This window comes from Fukomys damarensis, unplaced genomic scaffold, assembly GCF_012274545.1.
Source record: "Fukomys damarensis isolate Sample0158 unplaced genomic scaffold, DMR_v1.0_HiC HiC_scaffold_24, whole genome shotgun sequence".
Taxonomy (NCBI): Eukaryota; Metazoa; Chordata; class Mammalia; order Rodentia; family Bathyergidae; genus Fukomys; species Fukomys damarensis.
This window is the reverse complement of record NW_022900936.1, coordinates 42,372,648-42,397,944: the sequence shown is the minus strand read 5'-3', so window position 1 is coordinate 42,397,944 and position 25,297 is coordinate 42,372,648. Positions and strand designations below refer to the sequence as shown.

At 33.2% G+C, this 25,297-nt stretch overlaps 1 protein-coding gene and 1 long non-coding RNA gene across 5 annotated transcripts in view; one reads left to right on the top strand and one right to left on the bottom strand.

Annotated features, from left to right (window-relative positions):
• LOC104876525 overlaps positions 1–25,297 on the top strand; it is a 47,448-nt gene that overhangs the window by 10,246 nt on the left and 11,905 nt on the right. For both annotated transcript variants that reach the window (XR_004518775.1, XR_004518776.1), the window contains exon 3: positions 16,649–16,789. This is a non-coding gene — a long non-coding RNA (uncharacterized LOC104876525). The remainder of the gene's footprint in view (positions 1–16,648; positions 16,790–25,297) is intronic.
• The window catches only part of Epha6 (EPH receptor A6), an 891,558-nt gene continuing 868,294 nt past the window's right edge, over positions 2,034–25,297 (bottom strand). For all 3 annotated transcript variants that reach the window (XM_010644592.2, XM_033768075.1, XM_010644584.2), the window contains 3 exons: positions 21,411–21,604; positions 9,209–9,358; positions 2,034–4,134 (listed from right to left, as the gene is read on the bottom strand). In XM_010644592.2, the coding sequence (XP_010642894.1) occupies positions 4,020–4,134; positions 9,209–9,358; positions 21,411–21,604 (459 nt within the window). In that variant the 3' untranslated portion in view covers positions 2,034–4,019. The remainder of the gene's footprint in view (positions 4,135–9,208; positions 9,359–21,410; positions 21,605–25,297) is intronic.

The window sequence follows — 25,297 nt, the reverse complement described above, 5'->3', positions numbered from 1 at the left end:
TTAAATTAAATATGAAGTAATAATTTCACTTTGTGAAATTTGAGCATGGAAATTTTAAGGTGATTATAGTAAAAGACGTGATGCATTTGTTTCAAATCTCTTTTCTATATAAAGACAGACACTGTGAGAAAGAATAACATCTTTTGTTTCTTGAAACACTAATTTAAAACTAATGTTAAACGTCCTTAGCTAAAGCTATAGAAAATTATCATAATTATTAATGTTAAATTGTTAAGCCACAGCTGGAATCCATACCCTCTGTGAAAACGGTGGTCTCCTGTTATAAGGCTATCATATTAAAAGTACAGCATTTGCAACCTTCCATGACCTTTAGCCTCTTATAAGAGGATCTGGAAGATCTTTTTAGATTTTCTGTGCTTTCATATGTTGACAGGGATATAGGACATAGTAATAGAAATTGAAAAAATAACAAAGGATAAGATGGTGAATTAAAAGGAACAGAGTGATTCAAAAAGAAAGCTTTAGAAAATTGAATAAAGAAATAGAAAAAGGTACCTAGTACAGGTTAAAATCTTGAGATAGGGAAATTTACCTGACTACCTTGCAGAACAGAAAGTTATTAGAAAAATATTAAAATCTTTTAGAAATGTGCTTGGATGAAATGTAACAATTCGTTCTTCATTACTACCTCTATAAGAACTGCATTTCAGGGATTGGGTTTGGATTTGTTTTCTATTCATGAGCTGAGATAGGCCTTAAAGTTGTAGCTGGAAGACTTTTTACACAGATTTTATAGTTGAGCAGATTTTAAAAAGTAATTCAGAGTGAAATATTTTTATTATGGCATGCATAACTTATTTATTAATAGTTATAACTCACTGCTAAACTCTCATTCTTGATTACTGTTTAGATGAGTTTCATAATTTCTGATTGCCTTTTCAGTTTAGTGATTTAAATACAGTACCTAATCTCTCTTGATTGTACATTGTTTTTATATTTTTCCCAAACATGACCTATATCATGAGATAATGAGTTGGCTATAGACTAGAAATTGACTCTCCAGAAAGTAAGATAAAATTGGCTTCTTTAACTGACTTTCAAAATTCAAAAGGTTCTCTCAATAGTACATATTAAGAATATTTAAAAACTGATTTATAAATATATGCATATTTTAGTTATCTAAGTTTAATCCTAATGACTTGTGATTTATAGGAATTACTAATTTTTTGAGTAATTAAGTTTTATGCTTGTACATACTAAACAATTTCAATTGCTGATTATGTGCACCAGTAAATCTGAAAATGTTTCATATAAAATTTTCAAACTAATTTGACATTTTAATTATTAACATTTCTATAAATTATAATATCAGTGGGATCATAGGGCCCCTTAACTAGTAGGCAGGAAAGAAATAAATATCCTCATATTTTAATGTTTCTGTTTAATTTTATACATATATCTTAAACTTTGACCAAATCACATTTATAATCATGTTTAGTCTTCTAAAACATAAAATGAAATTTAAAAGAAATTTAAGGAGGATATGGGGTGAAAGGCAAAGAGGAAAGAGAGTTTTCTGATACTAAAAGAAATGTTAGGGAAGAAAAAAAGTATAAATTAATCAGAAGATGGATAGTATAATCTGATGTTTTTCAAAAAAATATTTTTAGTAGTACTGGGGATTGAACTCAGGGAACACTGAGCTATATACATTTATTTATTTTTAAATTTTGAGACTGGGTTGAGCAGACTGTCCTTGAACTTCTGAACCTCCTGCTTCAGCCTCTGTAGTAGCTAGTAGCCAGGATTAACAAGTGTAAGCAGCACATCTACTCAAGAAAATATTCTTAAAAGAAATCTTTAATATTACAATCACTGAATGTCCATCCCATAGAAGTTTAAATACTTTAATACAGTTTATTTCATCAAGGTATACGGATTTTGCTAACAGAGTCCTATGGAAGACCATATTATTCTGTCTCTTATTTTCTAAATATCTTTTGATTGTTTTATAAAAATAAATATATATATGATTAATAAATTTAATCTGCTTACATCTGTTTTTATTGAATATATATTTAAAGACAGATAAATATGGAAATTTTATATTTACTTAAAATGTATCCAGAGTTAGGCAAATACAATCAAGCAAACTGCATACAGTCTATGAGTGGTGCATGACCATGCCAGTTGATGGCTACAAAAATGTTGCTAGCTATTTCTGACATGCTTACTTAAAAAAATGAATGATGCCTCACTTTTTCTTTTTATAGTATATGTAGGAAATACTCCAAAAATATCTTTCTAATTATATTCATTTTTTAAACAAGAAAATTAAGTAGCGGAAGAAAAAATTAGATAAATCAGCAAGCAAAAATATGTGGAAGGGCCTAGTAAAATGGACAATCATCAATATCTCAAAATAAGGAAAATAAAGAAAATAAGGGCCATTAAATACAAAGAACACTATTTTCACTAAAAAGTATAATTTAGGTAGAAATTTAAGAATGTGGATAGGGCACCTTTGTCTCTGATACTAAATGCAAGATAAGTGATTAAATTATCATCTGTAGAAAACTTGCACTGCATTTTTGTCTCCCTTAACACATTCTCTTTATGTTTTCCACCTACCGTGGTAGTCAATGATTTTGTATTTTCATAAGGAGCAGCTGACCTTAAAAATGATTTTGTTCCTAAGACAGCACTATTTTGACAAGCTGACTGAGCATAATTCACTGAAAAATATAGTTGCTTTTTTGTTGTAAGCCTCTGAGAAGATTATGACAACAACATAGCTGTGCTCACATTTTTTATGCAACTGTATTATGGAGCCAGGTTAACACACACGTGAGTGTGCACACATACACATGCTCAAGTATAAGATCTGTTTATATCCTGTTTGGAGTATTCATATTTATTTCTTAGAAGGTTTGGAAACATTCTAAAAGCTCAGCATGTTCATGTAACTTATTTTTGCATCAAAACATAAGAATTCTTAAACTTGAAAAGTATACTGATATCAGACAGATGTGTTTATTTTCTTGGGCTACTATACAGCTATCATAAAATCCTGTTAAATTAATGAATCATTTCACCCTAAATCTAAGGCTACAAACTTAGATGTTTTATTCAAAGCAATACTACAAGATCAACTAATTTTCTAAGTTTGATAATTACTTTTGTAAAGTTGTGAAAATGGATCAAAGGAACAATAATGGGTTTATTCCATGCTTCATTCTATGAAAACCTTTAGAGTAGTGGACACACTCTTGGTCTTTCAAAGGGTGGGTTTCATAACATAGTAGAGAAATAAATACACAATAGTTAGTAAAAAAAAAAATCTAAAGAGAAAGCCTCTAAAGTACCATCTACTATGAAATGTGTAGGACATTATAAGGTTCATTTAAAAGTAGACAAACCCAGCCTTAGAAGATTTAAAATCACAGTATTTTCTCCCTCACCCTCCCCATTAACCCCCTTCTCACCAGAGTCCCACCCGACAAGAATGCATTTACATGGAATCCTTGGTCATTTCTGCAAGTCATTCTAACATCAGGGACCAATAGACAAAGCATGAAAATAAAGCAACAATACAACAGATAGAGTTGAATAAAACTATCTAAAAATAATATTAATGTCAGTTTGGCAACTACTTGATCACAAAACATGAAGGTCCAACTATTTCTATCTCATTTACCATCAAGCTTTACATACATCATTAAGGATGCCATATCTGGACAAATTTCTTTAGGTTAAGTCCATGAACACTTCCCAAATACTTCTATACAAAGTTACACATCCATGCTGAGTTATTTATAATTGTGTAGTAATAATTTGCAGTGGACCAGGGTTTTATTTGCAGGCTATTCAGAGACGATTTGTGTAGCAGCATGGTTTTAAAATCCAGGTTGGAAGCATAAACATAAGGTGTGCGGCATAGTCTGAATAAGTGACTGGTTTGTGAAAGAACATTTGGAGAGTCAGAAGAGAGGGCATTAGAGAGGATATCTTTCATTTTAGAAATGCTGAGGCACAAGACACAGGTGTTTATAGTACTTTCATACATGAAATCCTTTCTCCTGTATGTGCATCATATGTAAACGTAAAGTCTGTATGCTGCTGACTATTCGTCTCTGGTGTCCAATGAGTATGACTCCAATTCTCCTAATGTCACTGAGAGAGAGGAAGGGGGAAAACATTTAAATTTGGTAAATATGAGAGAGAAAAAAATGAATGCTTACACATATTAAATATGTACAATGTCAAACTCGCCAAAATTTTTGAAGTTTGTTAAACATAGATATAAATGAACAGTGATAATTTGTTATATATTTCTCTCTGGATCCACAGAATATACCATATTAAGCTCAAATTTAATGAAACAAGAAAAAATTTCATATTCACATACTTATTTTGTAGGCCCAAAGGCTATATGCAATTTAGATATGTAGTTAGATAAATTTGCAATAGTGGTAGCAAAATGGTGATAATGAGATGTAAAAATATGTAGATTCTTAGTTTGCATGGTATTTCAGTAATCTGAGAAAAAAACTGTCATCATATTGAACCATATGAAATTGCCATTACTGTTTTAAAATAATGAGAAGTTCATATGGCTCAATCTAATTGTTTTAGTATTTAGTCCTTTAACTGGCATTTTGAGGATTTCCAATGCCCATTGGCAATGGGTGATCTTTGAAACAATAAAAATAGTTGACTATTATTATACCATTACAATACACAGGAGGAGCTCTAAAGTGACATGATAATATTGTATTAATTTGTGTGTGTGTGTGTGTGTGTGTGTGTGTGTGTGTGTGTGTGTGTGTGTGTGTGTGTGTGTGTGTGTGTGTGTGTGTGTGTGTGTGTGTGTGTGTGTGTGTGTGTGTGTGTGTGTGTGGTACCAGGGTTTGAACTCAGGATTTTGCACTTGCCAGACAGGCACAGCACCAGTGAGCTAATTCTCTTGTCCAATATTGTATTAATTTGATGAAAGTTATAGGAATTGGTTAAGCAATATTAGTTTATATGAGTAATACATAATTTACCAAGAGAAAAGTATGATGACATAAAGTCTATAACATGAACTAGAGTAATATGCATTGCAGAAAGCTTTTAAAATATTTTGAAGTTATTTGAATTAATCATTTCCTTTTAAAGAATAATACTTTTAAAATGTAATGTCCAATTTCCTCCAGAACAATAATCAGAAATTGTGGAAATGACATATGAGCCTTGATATGGCATTTCAATTTCTAATTCCCTGAAAAGAACATGATTAAGGAAGAAATTAGACAGTTTATACAATTAAATGGTAATGCCAATATGACATACTGGAACATGAAAGCAGTCCTATGAAGGAAATTTATAGCAGTGAATTTCCACATCAGAAAAACAGAACAAGCTCAAATAAATAACCTAACATTGAATCTCAAACATGCACAAAAAGAAGAGCAAGTTAAACCCAAAGCACAAATAAGGAAGAAAATTATAGATTGAAGGAGAAATTAATGCAACTGAAACTAAGAAAACAATACAAATAATCAATGAATCAAAGAACTGGTTCTTTGAATGGTTAAATGAAATTGACAAACCCTTAGCTAACCTTATTTAAAAAATAGTAAAGAAAATACTCAGATCCATGAAATTAGGAAAGAAAAGGTGAAACCACAATAGATCCTACAAAAATCCTGATGATCATCAATACATAATTTGATAACCTAAACTCTAATAAGATGGAAAACTCAGAATAAATTGACAGATTCTTAGATACTTATGAATTACCAAAGCTGAATCAAGAAGATATAAAAATTCTAAATAACCCAATATCAATCAATGAAATTGAAGAAGTAATAAACTAACAACAAAGAAAAAAACAGGTCCTGATGTATTTACTGATGAATTCTATAAGATATTTACTGAATACCTGATATCACTACTCTTCAAACTCCTTAGTGAAATTGAAAGCAAAGCAATACTCTCAAACTCATTCCTGGAAGTAAGCATTACCCTGATATCAAACCCAGAGAAGCATGCAACTATAAAAAGAAAACCACAAGCCAATTCCCTTAATGAACATAGATGCAAAATACCTCAGTAAGATACTGGTGAACAGAAAGCACCAAAACATCAAGAAGACTGCACACCATGACCAAGTAGGATTCATCCCAGAAATGCACGGATGGTTCAATATATGCAAATCATTAAATGTAATACACCATATGAACAGAACCAAAGACAAAAATCACAGGGCCATCTAAATATATGCAGAAAAAAAATTGACAAAGTTCAACATCCATTAATTATAAAACTGTACAGAAAATGGAAATAGTTTTTATTTCAATTGGATAAAAAGCTATGTATGTCACTAACATCATACCAAATGGTCAAAACCTGAAAGCTTCCACTCTAAAATCAAGAACAAGACAAGGATGTCCACTACCACCACTCCTATTCAATATAGTTCTGGAAACACTAGCCAAAGCAATTAGAAAAGAAAAAGAAATAAAAAGGTAAGGATAGGAAAGAAAGAAATAAATTATCATTATTTTCAGATGACATAACACTCTACATACAAGACCCAAACAATTCCAGCAAAAGACTCATAGATTTAATAACTGAAATCAGTACTGTAGCAAGACAAAAGATCAACACTAAAAAAATCAATAACATTCCTGTACACAAATAAGAAACCCACTGAGAGATAAATTAGGGATACCACACCTTTCACAATAGCATAAAAAAATGAAATACTTAGGCATTAATCTAATGAAGTAAATGAAAGACCTTTACAATGAAAACTAGAATACTCTGAAAAAGGAGACCTTAGAGGACATTAGAAAATGGAAAGATATCCTTTGTTCTTGGATAGGCAAAATCAATGTAGTGAAAATGGCCATATTTCCAGAACTATTATACAGATTTAATGCAATCTTGATCAAAGTATCAATAATATACTGCACAGCACTAGAGAAAATAATTCCAAAATTCATGTGGAAGCAGAAAAGATCTAGAATAGCAAAAGCAATTCTCAGCAACAAAGGTAAGGCAAAGGGCATCAAAATCCTCAACTTGAACTATGCTACAAAGTTACTGTGATAAAAACAGCATGGTATTGGAAAAAAATCAATGAAACAGAGTAGATGATGCAGAAACAACTCCAGACACACTCAGTTACAGTAACTTATCTTTGACAAAGTGGGCAAACACCTTCACTAGAAGAAAGATAGCCTCTTCAATAAATGGTGCTGGGAAAACTGGCTTTGCACATGCCAAAGATTAAACCTAGACCCATTGTCTCTCACCATACGCTAAAACAAAATGGGTCAAAGATCTAAATATCAAAACAGAAACTCTTGAAGACATAGGTATAGGCAAGACTTTATAAACAAAACCCCCATTGCACAGGAAGTAATACAATGAATCACCAACTGGGATCACATCATAAAAAAAGGTACAGCAAAGGAAACCACTAATAGAGTGAAGAGACAACCCACAGAATAAAAAAAAAACAATTTTCCAGCTGTTCTTCAAAGAATTGATATCTAGACTTATAAAGAACTTTAAAAAAATCAGATTCCCCACATTTAAAGACTCAATCCAAAAATGGGCATCTGATATGAATAGATATCTGATTCTCTGATGAAGATGTACAACCAGAAAATAAATATATGAAAAAAAGTTCAACATCACTGATCACTCGAGAGATGCACATTAATACAACACAGAGTCCATCTCACTCCAGAAAGAATTGCTATTATCAAGAAATCAACCAATAATGAAAGATGGTGGGGTTGTGGGGAAAAAGGAACCCTTCTCTAATGTTGATGGGGATACAGATTGATGCAACTACTATGGAGAGGTTCCATTTGACCTAGCTATTTCCCTTCTAGGTATCTCCCCAAAAGAATTAAAAGAATCATACTACAGTGATACACACACACCTACGTTTATAGCAGCACAATTTATAATAGCTTAATCTTGGAATTAGGCTAAATGCCCACCAATGGATGAATGGATAAAGAATATGTTTTTTTTAATACACATAATAGAGTACTACTCTGCCACAAAGAAGGATATGTGCAAGACATTTCTAGGTAAATGGATGCACTTGAGCCCACACTGTTAAGTAAAATAAGTTGGATACACATGTTTAAATACTGCATTTTTTTTCCTCTTGTGTGAGAAGCCAAAAGGAAAAATAAAGACCAAAATGTATAGTAGATATTGTGAATGTTCAAATTGGAAGGGGGAAAAGGGAGGGAAGAGTAGGAAGGGAAGGATAAGAAAACAAAAAAAAAATGATAAAAGGAAGAATGGAAACAAAGCTTTTGTAAATAATCAAGAGATGTGTAGAAGAGAGGGGAGGGGAGGAAAAAGAAGAATCAAGATGTAGTAGTACAGGTACAAATTCCCTAGGATGAATGTGATCATTATGTATATTTAAAGAATACCAATACGGTGAATTAAAAAAAAATTAAATGGAAAAAACAACAACAACAAATGCTGGCAAGGCTTTGGGGAAAAAGGAACCCTTGCCACTGTTTGTGGGAATTTAAATTGGTACAACCATTATGCAAATTAGTATGGAGATTCCTCAAAAAACCAAAACTTTTTTTTCTTTTCGATCCTTCTAGGTTTCTTACCCAAAGAGTTCAAAGCATCTCACTACAATGATATATGCACACCCATGTTTATAGCAGCATAGTCTGTAATAGGTAATCTTGGAAACAGCCAAAAATGAATAAAAAAGGAAACCGTGGTTTTCATATGCTATGAAGTACTACTCTGCTATAAAAAAGGACATACCTGAGAGATCTTTAGGTAAACTGTTGCACCTCAAGAACATAACTGTAATTAAAATAAATAGGGCACACATGTTTAAACATCACATTATTTATTTAGTGTGAGAAACCCAAGGTGTAAATAAGGACCAAAATGGGTGATAGATATTGGGAAGTAGGAAGAAAATGTTCAAGTGGGAAGGGGAGCAAGGGAGGGGGAAGAGAAGGAAAGGAATAGGGCTAAAAAATTAAAAGGAATGGAACGAAAACAATAGAAATAAAGTTTTATAAATGGAGAGGGGAAGAAGAAATGAATGGAAGGGAGGGGAATGGGAAAAATAATTAAGATATATTATGTACAGGCACAAATTCCCTATGATGAATGTGATCATTATGCATGTCAAAAGTGTACCAATAAAACTAATTTTAAAAGGAAAGAAAGAAATAATCCTAGTACCACTTACTCAATGCTCATTCTCGAAATCAAGTCAAAAGTTGTAAACCCTGCTGCCATGAAATTATTCTTATATTGTCCCATCTTTATAGAATCCAGCCAGTCACCAACTGTGACAAACAAAGGATATTCAGAAACTTCACCAGGGGACTCTGGCATTCTACAATGAGAGAGAGAGAGAGAGAGAGAGAGAGAGAGAGCAAGAGTTACTCAACTTATTTTTCAGTTCACAGTATTGTTACATCTAATGTTTTTAATCCTCCACTTACAGAAATCTCTGATTTTCCATCCCATTCCAAACTTCAAAAAACCTTCTATGTAACAAATCAGTCATTTCTTTTTTTTTCTACTTTTTGCCACTATTTGATTTTATGCCTGATAGATTTTGAGAAAACTCACATCTTACTATCTTCTTTTTTAATTTTTTCTCTTTCATAAACCTGCATTTTGAAATTTGAGGATGGCTTACCCTCATCCTTACATGGAAAGTAGCCAGCCCCAAGCTGCTCACCCATATTATTTCTGTCCTGCCACTAAATCCATGTCCTTTGACCTTTTCTACAATTGCTGTTATAGTTCTCCTACTTGTGGATAATTCATTGATAATGACTCTACTTACTTATTTTTAAACATTCAATAAGAATTTATAACTTATTAAAAAGTAATTTCTGCTGTCACAGCATTCAGCTGTATGAATTAAAATTTGCATACATCTAAGCACAGCATATTATATCCCAAAGTACAGATTTTAATGAGATCCCCTCCAAAAGCAAAATAAATGAAAGGCTGCATTAACAAAGAAAACAAACAAAAAAGGAATCCAACATTTATGGATCTTAAAAGCAGTGATACACCATCTATATATTAGTTTCCAAGATCTGATGCAAAAAGTGTTTCAGTTGGGTATATTTTTGTAGTTTTAACATTTAAATAATGTAAAGACATTATTTTGGACAGATGTGTTTACATACATACATGCTAAAATATACAAATGCATATGATATATATATATATTATAATTATACACATAAGAATTAAAGTTGAACAGAAGTAAAGTGGAATTAATTTTTTAAATTAGAGTAAAAACACAGTTGAGGGGTCGGGGATTTAGCTCAGTGGTTTTGCCACCTGCCTCGCAAACGAAAGGTCCTGAGTTCGATCCTTGGTACCAAAAACAAACAAACAAAAAACCAGTTGAATATTTTAACAACTCTGGTAATATATTTTTATGGAAACATGAGAAATAATATCAAGAACATCTTATCTGTTTTTAAAAATACTTGGTAATAAAAGTGCATTTATAGTAGTACTGTAGATTTATTATTAGCCCTCCCAGTAATAGATATATTATTATTACTCCTAGGGTAATAAGTCTATCATTTAAAAAATTCTGAGATCTTGAACTTACATTAATTAGTAAAGCAGTAACTATAGAGTTTGAGTCAAATCAGTATTTTCTAAAGTAAATGTGTTCTTATTAGAATACCAATATTTGAAATATTTCATTATAATGTTTTTGCCATTCATATTGTAATTATTTCCATGGTAACTTAAAACTGCTAACTAATGAAAATTCATGATTAATCTACTTGAAGTATGAATTCCTCCATTGTAAAGCAAAAGCATACATTATGATATATAAATAAACCCTTGTATTTTTATGTTTAAAATATATAGAATTGGAAGTTAGTTCCAAGAGTACTGCTTAAGGTAAAAGCTAAAAATCCCTAGCAATCAAAATTACCCTTAAAAATTCTTTAAATTACCAATGGAGGACCTGAGTCTTTCAGAACAAGTTGTCCATGGTAAAACTCTTAAAGACTCTGAAAAGAATCTTCCTTAGAATGTAGGTCAGAATCCTTACCAAAGACCTAGAATTCTTTTTGTTTTTGTTTTACTTTCCTACATTGACCTCTCTTTTTCTAAACTAGGGTCCATTGAAAATGGAAGTAGGGGTTATCAGAGATGATGGAGATTTAGAGCTTTTGTTATTTATACATAATTGGAATTTGTGGAAATTAAATGAATGTGTCTTGTGATTAGACTGTACTCCCTATTGAGCTTAGTTACTCTTAGTTGTGACTTTGGTCTTTTTTTTGAAATGACTACTCAATTCTTATACCAAATTTTATATTTTGGAGCCATGTTCTTTTCTCTTACAGTAAAAATTGCAGTGCTGTTTGACTGTGGGCTGTTTCATCCTAGTTAATATCAGAATAATTCATGATTTGACTGGAAGCAAAGATTCCTCATGTACAAAACTTGAAAATCTATCATAGCACCTACCAACAAATACTTGAATTGTTGCTATATTTCTTTAAAGTTTCCAACAGGTGCTTATTAACTAAAAATATTGTTAAATAAAAAATTCATGTTGTAATACTAAATAAGAAAGTTCTCTGTGTTCAACAGCGTTAAAAGATTCTTTAATTATAGGATTTTTAAGAGAGTTTACTACTCTAATCTGCATTTTTGAGTATTTAAGAGAATTCAGAATAGCTTCTGCATTTTTTTTTTTTTTTTAATTAGGAAACTCTCACCTGCCTCGCAAGTGCAAGGACCTGAGTTTGGTACAACAACAACAACAAAAAAATTAGGAAACACTGCTGTACTTCACTAAGTTTAAATATTAAAATGACGAGTACTTGTATTAATTATTAACATGAATAAAATCATATGTGTTAGAAAATTGAATGTTCTAATATAAAATAATGGGTTGTCATATTATTTAATTAGCAAAGAAATTTCCTGAAACTGAACAAAATTAAAAAACGTATTTAATCCATTTTCTCTTTTCACTCTTATGCTGTTGTTGATGCATATAGTCAAATAATTTATACTTTTTCTTCAGGGATAAAGCTAGAATAACTCTTGAACTTTCACAATTTCATATAATTGGTGAATACTACTGTAATTTGCTAATTTTATGTTCTTTACATAAAAAAGGAAATGGAAGGGCATTATGTAAACTAAATTATTGAAATGGCTTATTTCACTGTTGGAAAACATCCACTATTTGCTTTCAGAATGTTTCAATACCATAATTCCTTTTCTCTTCACACATCTTTAGTAACCTAGTTACTCTTTGGCTTTTATATAACTGCACTGGCAGTTGATTTAGTAAGGTCAGTGTCCCCTCATTGTTCACAGCCACTGTGCAATAACTTTTCTTTCACCTTATCTTATGATGAAGTTGAAAAATGCGCTATTTTCTGGCTTCCTGGGTTGGGCTTCATCATCCTCACATGAATTCTCTGGAACATTACCTAATAAACAATAAATGCCCTTTCTTATCAAACATGTACAATGATAAATTCAGTCTTCTCTTTGCTGAGCATGTAGAAATTTCTGTTATTTGATGATTAGTTGGAACTGCCTATCTGAGAAATGTGTTTATAGCAAAGCCAGCAGCTCACATTTTAAAAAGCACATATTGTAGAACAGGAGGGCAAGGGTCTAATTCTCCCTTAGAAAAATGAGAAGGGGCTAGAATTAGGAAATTTAAGGTCAAAATTATGTTCAAATTAAAGAAAAGCCTGGAGTATTGGTGTAACAAGTAATCATACAGTTTAAAGGGCAATAAACATATACTTTCAATACATTTAAATATAGAAAAAACCTCTAATAAAGTCATTAAGTTTTTATTCTGCTGAGCACTTTCATGTTATAGTAGGACTAGCCTTTTAATTTAGAAGTTTCTTAGATAATTAGTAAATATTAATACCAACCTTTAAAAGTAAGAAGGCTTTTCTCTTCAAAAGTTTTCCATGTTTTATTATCAAACATGTTAATATAATCTAGTAGTAAAATTATTACAATTATTTGAGACATTGTATTTTCAGAAACATTATTGAAGTAAAATTGTTTTAATATATAATTATCACATGCTTAAAGGCTTTCCTCCTGTTACTTCTATAACATAACCTTTTAAATTGACTTCTATTATATGCAGTTAGAACTACACAGATAGTATATCCTATTCTACATTATCTTTATTTTATATGTCTATGAATATTTTACATTTTCAGCAGTTTTTATTTTCAAATGAGTATATAATTTGTGAATGCTTAATAATTTGTTAATTATTCAGATTACTAACTACATTCTCTTACTGTAAATGATCATGTAGACTTAGAGGGTATATGTTTTTGCTTGGTTGAATTTTTTCCCATAAGGTAAATTTTTTTCATTGAGTTTATTGGTAATTTCTAAGTATACAGTACAGTCACATTCATCATTGGGATCTTGTACCTTTATGTGACAGATCTTGGTTCTCATTTTTTTCTCATACCCCTGCCCTCCCTTCACCCGCTCCACCCTCCCCTATTTACAAAGACTTTGTTTCCATTTTTTCCTTTTCGCATATTTTTTCTTTTCCCTTATTACCTTTCCCCTACCCTTCCCACTTCCCCTACACCTTTAGCCCTTTTCTTCCTATTCTACATTATCAGTTATACAATTTGGATCTTATTTACACTTTTAGTTTTTCACACTAGAGAAACTATTTGGTATTTACACATGTGTGTCCTATTTATTTCACTTAAAGTGTATGGCCTCAATATGCATCCATTTTCCTATGAATGACTCTAGTTTCTCATTCTTTATGGCTGAGTAGTATTCCATTTTATAGAAAAACCACATCTTCTTTATCCAGTCTCCAACTGATGGGTAATTGGGCTGTTTCCAAGAAAAAAAAATATAGGAGTAAATTAGAATTCACTGATGGTATGAACATGTCATCATGTATTTTTACTTTTTGGTGGACCCTAGTACAATGCTGAAAGCATTATAGGAGTTACTTAAATGAATGACCATTTAGATTTGAATAATTTCTCCACAGAAGTTAGATACATGACATAATGGCTGATTTTTGATGAATAATTTATTTTAATTTTATTTCATTTTTAAAAAGTCAAATCTAGTAAGTGCTTACTGTTATACTGGTCAAATTATTAATGAGCATTATATTCAACATATTACTTATGAAACATTATGAAACTGTTTCTATTATATTTCTAGGTTTCAGGTCAAAGAAGAGGTAGTTATAGATGGAGTCATGTAGCACATTGTTAAAGGTTTACATGCAAATATATATCCACGGCCACAATGACAGTATTACAGTATTACTCTTATTCAGTAGTACTGCTTTTAGATGAGTATCTCATCTTACAACCAAAAGAGTGCACCTTCACACTACTCAGTTCATACAATATTCTTCTAAGACATGCACTACTTATCTAACCATTGGAAAAAAGTATTTACTTAGATAAAAATTACACTTTTTGCAATTAAGCTTGAAATTCATCTAGAGCAGAAGCTAAATTAATGAAATAATTTTGATATTGAAATTAAAGCATAATCTGACTCAATATTATAAAATCTTGAATGTATAGAAGCCCACCATATATCTTATGGATTCTTCACAATTGGAAGCCATACTTGTTTTCCCAACACTCTGACTCTCTGTAGTGTTAAATTGGAAGCATGGATTTTTTGTAAGACTTTTATTTTCAGGAAATCTTCAGTTTTTAAAATACTTGTGATTAATTTGCATGATAAGGTTGATAACTGGTAAACTTATAAAGGAATGAAAGTTAAAATTTTAAAGTGAATTTAAACATTTAGATAGTTTTTGAACATTTGGAGGAATAGATGCAGAGCAGGAATAACACTTAAAAATATCTCTTATAAGTCTGAGTACCTGTATATATTACTTGGAGCCAGAACAATAGGTCCCTGAACTCAAAGAAAGACTATTTTTGTGAGGAAATAATACAGGGTCAGAAAATAGCTTCTGTATCACATGAAAACTGCAATGCATTGGCAGTGGCTATCAAAATGTCCTCATGAAAAGGATAGTGAGATGATGACTGAGCTCAGTAGGAAAGACTGTTGTGAAGATTAGTAAAGTCTGCCATACCGAGGAAAAAGAAGCAAAGCATGCTATTTTCCAACACTAGAAAAATTCAATCTATAGAAATGCCTGAAAATATAATTATGGAACTATGTTCTTGCCATAGTTTTCTCATTTCTCTATATTGTTCTAGTTATTATTTTCTTTTTCCACCTAATGTTCTTCAAGTGGTTGGGCATTGTAGGATGATGTTTGGGGAATATATGGGAAATTCATTTGCTACTGAGAGCATATACTTTACATCCATGTATTTTCTCAGTGGGACGTAAAATAACAGGTTGTACTACACTAAAATTATTTTGGGGATGTTAATATACTCCATGTATCAAGTCTTATGTAACCCAGTGAAAACCTAACTAGAAATGTAAAACTGTAGTCTCTTATAATCATACTTCTGAAATAGTTCTATACTGAGAAACATGTGGCCATCTTGAGTGATTTTATATTGCATAGTAGAAAGAACAATAGATTTGGATTTGAAGAATCTTGTTCCTGATCTGCTAATTACTTGGCTGTGTACTTTTGGAAGAAATAGCCTCTTAGAGTCTCCATTTCTTTATCTGAAGGATGAGGATAATAACAGTAGTGATTAAGTGACATAATTGAGGAAAGTGAATATTAATGATTAGCATATGGTAAGTATTTAGCAAATGACAATAATTGTTATTGTTGATAATATATATTAGAATATGTATAAATATTTCTATAGGTATTGACCTTAGTGCTATAATTATCTTGTACTAGTAGTTCATGTAAATTGAATTTATATTTTCTAGTAGGCAGGTACAAGTTGCTCATCTGATCAGTGCTTCACATTCTGCCTTCCTTCTACTGAACTTTGTCGTTTAACTTCACTGGTTTTGGCCAGCCTCTAATTTCTCTAACACAAAAACATCATTACAAGTGCTAGCAACAAGAATCAAAGCAAGTACGTTATCCATTATATGTTATATAGAGATAAACAGTGCATGTGCTGATTGTATATTGCCTAGGCAGCAATGAGCAAGATCTTCACAAAATGAATGGAAAATTTTATATCAAATTGTTAGAAGTTATTTCAATAATAAATTATCATTATTAACTAAATTATTGGTGAATTATTGATGAATACAGGGTTAGTACCACTCAGCCTCAGTTTTCTAAAGGAGAGATTTATAATTATGGGTTTGGTATGAGCCTTTCTCAACCTTTATCAATCATATATTACTGGGAGCCAAGTGCTTGAAAGTTCAACAATATACTTATACTATTCAAATGGTGGTGGTAGCAATTTCCAAGAGCTAAAACCCTAAAATATGATTAACTATTGCACAATGGGTAGTGAGAATATTCATAAGGTGTCTTAGCCCTAGCAGAGCCTGGTTTCCCAGGCAATTGGTTATTACAGACTGGTTCTTTCCATCTGGGCAACTGCTGCTCATCTCTAGATAATACTACCTTTGAGCTGATGGTCAAGAAGCTTATACATAATCTGTAAAATTTGTAGTGCAGACCTAGAGCAAGATTTGACCAAAGTGTTATTTTTTCCCATTACAGCATAGGTTTGCCACAAATAACACTAACCAGCTGGTTGTAGCCAAGTATGTTCAGTAGGCTTTAAAACATGGAGAAATCTGGGGTAAAGACCGAAGAAGATGGAGAATTAATGTGTCGGACGATGTGGCTGAAATCTAAGAGGTAGGGAGGATTGGGTGAAGGGATGTTTTACATTCACTGGGACACTGTGGTCTTAAATTACAGGTCTCCTGACATCCCAGGACTATGTGAGAGTGTACTTGGAATTGGGAGCAGCTACTTGGTTGATCCTGAGTGTTGGGGAAGCGGGAGCAAATGCTGTTTCAAAGCACACAGTTATACATTGGGAGAAGTTCAAGCCTGGCTGGGCTAGTTGCGCTGCACTCCTGTCTCCTAAGCAAGCTCGGAGACCATGCTAAGGCTGAGCAAGCTCGCCTAAGTGTGTAGACGCTGGGTCTAACAGGCTACACCTCTGCCCCTAGTCCCTGACTTCTTCACCTCACCCAAGAAAAATCACCCCAGCATATGTCTGGCCAAGAAGATATCACCCAATGTTCTCCCTAATGTATGGATCTGCATAACCTATAAAAATGTGCCATGTAATTAAATGCTCCTTCCATGCTCCTCCCCCATGGTTGTCCGCACGTAAACTAAAAAAGACTGTGCATTTCCTAAAGAAAGCAGAAGCATTCCAGAAACCTCCCCGGAGCCTGCCTGGTGATTCTGCACCTCCCTCTCCCAGTCTGAGCTCCCCAACCATACTCTGCAGACCAAACAGCAGATGACAACAATACATTGCTCCAGATGCTGCTCTACGCATAACCTTGGCATCAATTTGGGACCTTTCTCCCAGGGGCTGTACCATATGACAGCTATAAGTAATTATTTGAAAGGTGATAATACACTATTGTAAGATGAGTGAATACAAGGCCACTTTGAATACATTTATGGAAGGCCGCCTGCCTGAACTGAAGTGGTAGTTTTGCAAATCACTTTTTACACTACATTGTATTTCAAGTTAAATGTGTATATTATCATGTTTATTTACATATCCATACTTGATTAGGAGAGGAAGCAAGCATGTTGAGTACTCTGAACACCCCAATAAATGTGTGTGAGGCACATGCATGTCAATAGAAGAAACAATGTGAACTGCTTCTCTCAACAATGAATACTTTCTCTTATCATATCTTTTAAAATTAGGTACTCTTTTTGAAAGGAAAGATTACAGATACAAGATTTATGAATTTGCAGTGAGATAGTATAATATTATTAAACTATGGGTTTCATAGCCTTCTTCATTCCCTTTTGTCACTTTAATTTCCTCTCCCTCTTATTACCCTGCCAAAATAAAGTATAAAACTTTCTCAGGTGAACTCTTGAGAAAAAAAGCAATTAGAGTAGAAGAAAAACCATTGGGGACCTCATAGAGGAGAGAGTTACGTTGGTGCAGAAGTGTGAAAGAAACCTGGGAGTTTAGGGACACTAGAGAAAAGGAGAGTGCAGGAGAGTCGATATGAGTGTCTGTAGATTGTACATTTAGATTCATTCACGTGTCTGAGCGACATATAGGAGGAAAGATTGAAATTCTATACTATGTCATGTTTCTTAGTGCAGTATCACTCTGGAATAGACAGACATCTGGGCTCTGGGAATTTTGGAGATGGGAGGCCTCGTCACATGGAGGGGCTTGTCACAGGTTTATAAATATAAAACAAATCAGGTCTTCTTTAGACAATATTATCCTTTAATGTATTATGTCTCTTCTCCCTAAACAGTCTCAGTACTGAGATCAGGGACAGAGTGGGCAGGTGATATTGAGGGTATGAGGGTGGCAATAGGAAACATTCAGGCTGCTCTGAAAATAAGAATTCTGATAAGGTTCAGGCATGACACCTTTAGAACTCTGGTTTACTTTGTTTCTCAAACAAAAATATATTAGGAGCAAAAGCAGTAGCTCATACATCTTTCTCACAAACAAGGATAGCACATCGTTCACAAAAACTTCCATGTGGTTTCCTAGAGATTAGAGGTGAGAATTGGTTTCCAACTTTATAAAAACACCCAGCTCCAGGGATGCTTTTAGTGGGGTTATCATAGAGCTTGCCACACACAGCCGGGTCCACTGCATCCTCACAGACCTCCCTAATCATTAAGCCTTCAGATATCACCTTTCATCTTGATTGACCTCTGGATCCTTTTAGCTTTTTGACATTTTCCCATCATAGATCTTTCATTAATATTTTCCAAATGTGGTGATCATTCATAAACTTGAAAATACAAAGAACTTGTTTAATGTGTTTTTATTTAAAAATAAGACTTACACCTGACTGCCCCTACAGATCATAGCACAGTTAGACAGCTTTGTTGAAAGGTACAGGCCATGAGAAGCCTGGATTAAATGGTCTGCTTCCATGATTACAGACTCACTTCCTGGATTCTTTCTATTAGGACTTTCTCTTTGATAGTAAAGCATGCCCAAGCCTCTTCAATAAAAGATATGAAAACAAAAACCAAGAAACATTTCCTTTAACTAGTTTCCTTTGCCATCACAGACGGGTTTCTAGAAACAATTAGTGCTACATATTATTCTCTCTGACTTCATATTCATTCCCCTTTTATTAAAACTTTATTGAAAATACTCTTGAAAAAGTTGCCCATGAACATCTGAATATCTCATTGCTAATTTCAGTGGACATGTCTTACTTTTTATTTTATTGAAGTTGTCATCCTTTGGACATCATACTCTTTGTTTCTTTTGGTACCAGGGATCAAACTTGGATCCTTGTGCTTGCGAGACAGTCAGCAGCACCACTGAGATAAATCCCCAGCCCAAGACGTCATACTCTTTGAAACCCTTTCCTTTTTTGACTTCTGACATGTCATTCTCTGTATCCTTTATTACCTATGGGACTTTTGTTTTTAGCCTTCTTTGCTGATTTCCTTTTCCAATTCATTTCTTTCTTTTTTTTTTTTTTTTTTACTGAGGATCAAACTCAGGGCCTTGCACTTGCAGGGCAAGCACAGAACTATGGAGCTAAATCCCTGGCCTGCTCATGTCTTAAATCTTGGTGTTCCAGAGGACTACATTATTTTCCTCTGTTTACTTGCATTTTTTATCTTTTTCATAGCTTATCTGAACCACACCTAAAAATACACTACAATCTTAGCTGATGATATTCAAATCTACATCCACAGCCCAGATCTTTTCACCTGAAATTCAACTTATAAATACTTACTAGACATTTCCACTTAGAGATCACACAAGCATCGCTGATTCAGCATTCTCAAAAAGATCTTATTTCTACTCCAAAAATTTCTTCCTCTTCCTGTCTTACTGATTATACCATCAGTCAGCTTGTTGAAGAAAGAAATTTGACAGATATCCTTGATTTTCTTCCTTCCTTCCCTTTTTTCATTTCTTTATATTCAGTAACAAAGACACATTGGTTTTTCTTACTAATACTTTGTTCATTCTCTTATCTTCTGATTTCAAGCTTATTTCCATTTTAGAACCTAGGTCCTATTCTTTTCTAGCTTGGCTTGTTGAAAATGTACAACTGTATCTGCTTTCAGTCATGTTCCCCGTTTTGCATTCACAGTCTATCTAAATCAATCCTAAAGTGATCTTTGAGAAATGCAAATGTGATCATGTCATTTTCTTGCTTAAATCCCTAAATGGCTGTCCATTGCTTTAATAATGAACTCCAAAGTGCCTTCTTCCACATCCCCTATTCCCTTACTGCTTCCTGTATTGGCCTGCTTTAGGGAAGATGGGCTAGAGTAATAGTTTAATCTCTAGCTATTTCATGCTTGGCTTCACTTTACTGAGGCTTCCAATTAGTGATTTAGAGGTGAACTCTCATATGTTCTGCTTTGAACTGAGGCCTGTTTCAAACAGTCCTTGAAGAGCCTTCATCTTATTGTCACTAAACCCCCACACTGGCTTGAACTAGTGACCTAAAGTTGAATGTTTGTATATTCTCTAAACTATCCTGAGTGGGGAAAGTGAAATGGAAATGCTTTGGCTATTTCTAAGTCCAATTGAACCTAAAAGTAAAGCATATATATTTCAAATTAATGACATTTCAAATGTAATATTTTCAGACATACATAACCGTTTTTTAGTTGGACTCTTCTTATAATTGCTTTTTATAGAGAGGTAAGTAAATCTTCTCAACTCTGACATACAAAATGGGGTATTAGTGCCTTCAATTTCTTGTCAGCCATCCTTTTCTGGCTTTAGGAGTGGAAAGTAACAATGGCTAGGTATGACCATATCAGTAGGAAACAGCCTTGCTCCTGGCTGATTCACAAATTACCTGTTTTGCTTGCCATTTTGAAGAGAGGGACAGAACATAGAACAAACAAAAAAAAATTAGAGCGGCTGCATGGACAAACATGTATCCTACTTACAAAGGTAAAGAACATTCAGTAAAGAAATATATATATATGTATATATATATATATATATATACATGCATACATATACATATATATAAATATCAAAGACCCATACAGGAAAATAATATAAACAAAGTAATTTTGAAGGCTTAGATACAGAGAAAAGAGAAGGGGAAGCTGTTTGCTTGTGGAAAAACATTCACATTTTCCTTTAACATTAATAATTTGTCTATTCAGCTGACAAAGTATAGTTTATACAAGGTCAACAACTACAAAGTTGTCAAGGAAAACTCTTCCCCTTCTTCCTGTTTTTCTTTTCTGTAGCTTGAAAGAAATTATGTTTGTCAAGGGAAAAAAAAATCAACATTATGTATCTTACACAAGGATATCCTCTACCAGGGTGTGAAGGGCACTGGGATTGCGGATCAGTTTGTCAAGGAAGCTGACAATGTCAGTAAATTTTGGTCTGTGATTTCTCTCCTTCTGCCAGCAGTGGAGCATCAGTTGGTGTAGAGACGCTGGGCAGCCCATGGGGGCTGGAAGTCTGTAACCTTCTTCAATTGACAGAATGACCTAAATGCAAACATACACAGATTATTCTTTTACTTTTAGGGACAATAATACATATGTCGATTTATAATATTTTTATGCACAAACAGTAGAAGGCACAATATTGGTAAACATGAAAACTACGGCTGAATACATAAGAACCAAGCGAGGATAAACACCAAGGTTCTGAAGGAGAATTGCAAGTAGCTCCACGGCACCTGCTGAGTTCTACCACAGGAAAGTACATTTTAAACATGTGCTACTGATACACACATATGGTAGTTGTTTTACCACAAACAGTTTTTGTGTGATAAATGATGGCTAAAACATCTGGAAACCCAATCACACTATCAGAACATCAGCATGAGATTACTATGTGTAGTGCAAGCACCATGTGACAAATATTTTAAGTGCAAATTAATTAAAATACTGCTAAAACATTATTTTATGAATCATAGTTTATGCTTTTTTATTATAATATCAATTTACATTCTTTTTAAACCTTCATTCCTTCTATATCTTACATTTAATTTCTCTTCACTCCCTACAAGCTGTCTCATGGTCTGACACTTACCTCACTAAGAAGTCATCTTCCCACAACTTCTAAGGTCATTTAATTCTTGAAGTTCTAACCATGGCTAGTTAAAGCTACAAAACAACAGGGACATTCAATCTGATTCTCCAACAGAACTTTCAATGACTGTCAGAAGTTCTCTCTGTATGATATGACAGTAACCACTCACATGTGGCCACTGAGTACTTGAAAAGTACTAGAAGGACTGAGGGACTGAATTTTTAATTTCAATTCATTAAAATTTAAATAGTCACATTGGCTGTTGTATAAGACAGCATAATTGTAGGGAAAAGAATCTGCATAAGCAAGAAAAATTGAGAGTCACAATTTTTTTTTTTTTCGGTACTGGGGATCAAACTCAGGACCTTGAACTTGTGAAGCAGGCACAGTGTCTCTGAGCTAAATCCCCAGCCATACAAATATTTTTTGAGAACAAATATTTTTCTTGGTACTTAGGAAAACACATATGAGATTAGGCAGGCAAATATCTGTTTGACATATGACTTCCCTATCCCCTCGGAATGCAGTATAATTGATCTTGAACTCATGTAGTTTAATTTTTACTGAAATATTCACAAGTATTCATTTGAACCTTTATTGTCATATTCTCTGGGAAAGACAGAGGAAAGGATTTATTCTCCCTGTTTTTGAGGTGGGAAGCCTGAAGATCAAGTTAATATTTATGTACAGGCTCAATTTAATATCACCTCACCCACTCCAACAACCTTTACAAAGAATATAAATGTTAAAACATAAGAATTATACTGCAGCACCATCTAAACATTTTCTTTAAACTGTTTTTACAAACACTGACATCTTATTTAAATTTCTTTTTTTTTATTGACATGACTAAAATACCCTGAATTTATGTTACAGATAATTTGTAAAAAAGAAGCAGTAATATATCTTGGAAACATTTTAATGGCTAAATTTTAACTTTTTTTCAGTAGGAGGGATTTTCACATAATCCCATTAGTGTCTTTATAAACAATACTTTAACTGGAAAGGACATTGATATTTTCCTTACCTATTTTCTGAATAGTTTTGCTACAACTATGCTTGACTTTTAAGACATTTTGTTATATATTTTAGTAAAACTGGAGTGTGTAAAAGTGTTTGTGATATACCAAAACCTCTGTAGGTACCTTAGAAATGTAATTAAGAATAAATAGCACAGAATTATGTTAGAGAAAACCATTGAAGTTTCACCCCAAGAGAGTTTGAGAGTTGATTTGCCATAGTCACCTGTTTGTAAGTGCATGGAATAAAACAGATACAAGGGAGGCTATATTATAAGGAAAAGTAGTAGGTAAATTGAATATTTACCATGTGATAGGTCCTTCATATATTGTTTCATTTACTGGCTAATATTACACAGCATGGTAGTTATTATTTCTGTTTCATACATAAAGAATTTATACTCAGAGAGGTTAGGAAACTTGACTAGGTACACTCACATAGCTGGTACCTATGTGGTAGAACTGGAATTTGAACTTAGTTTCTTTTAACATAAAAATTTTTCTCTGGCCATTTCCTAGAGATACTTTTCCTTTCTTGGTACTGATGATTGAACTCAGCACACTGGGCCTGTGCTTACTAGGCTGGTGGCAGCACCACTGAGCTAAATCCCTGGACCATCTTTTCCATTTTTATGGTATAATCCTCTCTCTCTTTTTTTTCCCCCAGGTACTGGGAAACAAACTCAGGACCTTGCAGTTGTGAGGCAGGTGTGGCTCCACTGAGCAAAATCCCTGTTCTCTCTGTTCTTTTTGTTTTGTTTTGTTTTGTTACCTCAACAAAATTTACTGATTTCTATATTATGTTTTGTCATAGCATATGTTAATTGGACTTCAATGTTTTTATTTGGATCTTAAATTTAATATTCTGGGTAAATTTAAAACATACTATGTAGTTTGTAAAATATAATATTCAACTTAATAATCATTTCTGAATGCTTCTACATCTTATGTAAATTTCTATTGCCAAGGGTATGCATGCTGGAAAGAAGAAATGATGCCTCTGGACTCCACATTTCCATCATTTAGTACACTTGATCTTAGCCAAAAGGCCGAGAAGCGATGACATTTCCATCATTTAGTACAGTGCCCTATACATTAATAAACTACTGACTAAAATTATTAACTAAAAAAAAGCTATTAAAATTTTTTTGATTTGTCTCAATAGCAGAACAGACTTAAAAAAAAATGTGGAGTATCAGAGTACTCCAAATGGACTCAAAGCACAAGCATGACTGTAATTTAAAGTCCCCTCGGGAAGAAATATTAATTTTAAAAAAGGTACATTAAGCAGCACACCCAGAAACATTCTTCGGATCTTGCACTGGTTAGCCTGAATAACCAAGTTGAGACTGAGGGCTTGCTCTTCCTTAAGGAAGAGGAACTTGATTTAGCCCAGATTTTCACTGGCATCTTCTCTCCTTCCAGAGGAATTATTATTTTATTCTGCCCCCACTGATGGGGAGTAGAGTTTTCCAGACAACTTCTGCAAATAATTGATTTTCAAATCCAGACTGCTTGGCATTATTTCCTCCTAACCAGGTTGCTCTCATGTTTTTTTCTCTATAAGGAAGGAGTTACAAGAGGGGAGATAGACTCCCTTGCCCAGAACATGTACACTTTATATGTCCACTGGAGTCTGGTCCCAGGACACCTGTCTTTGGGGTAAGGTGAAGTCAGAGGATCCAAGACTTTGCTTCTTTTTTGACCTCTGCTTTTGAATTTCTTCAGCTCTTTAACTCATGTTCTCTTGAGCTCCGAGATCAAGACATGTCAAATACAAATGAAACCACTCCATAGGACAATAGTAATAAAACACTGTATGTCAATAGTAATGATACAACAATGGCAATGACAAAAACAGTTAATCATTGAGAGCTCTTGAGTGATTCCAAAGTATTAGTCCTAAATGATGTATATGTATTGGTTCTTATAACACTTACAATAAAAGTATAAGGTAGGTACAGTAATTATCCTAATTTTAAACACAAGCAAATTGATCACAGAGAAGTTTAACACTTAAGATCACGTACCTAAAATTCTAGTTTAAAGGTGACTATATGAGAGACTAAAATGTTATTTGTACAACTGCCTAAAAGATATACCTTTCTAGTGGATTTTTTTTTG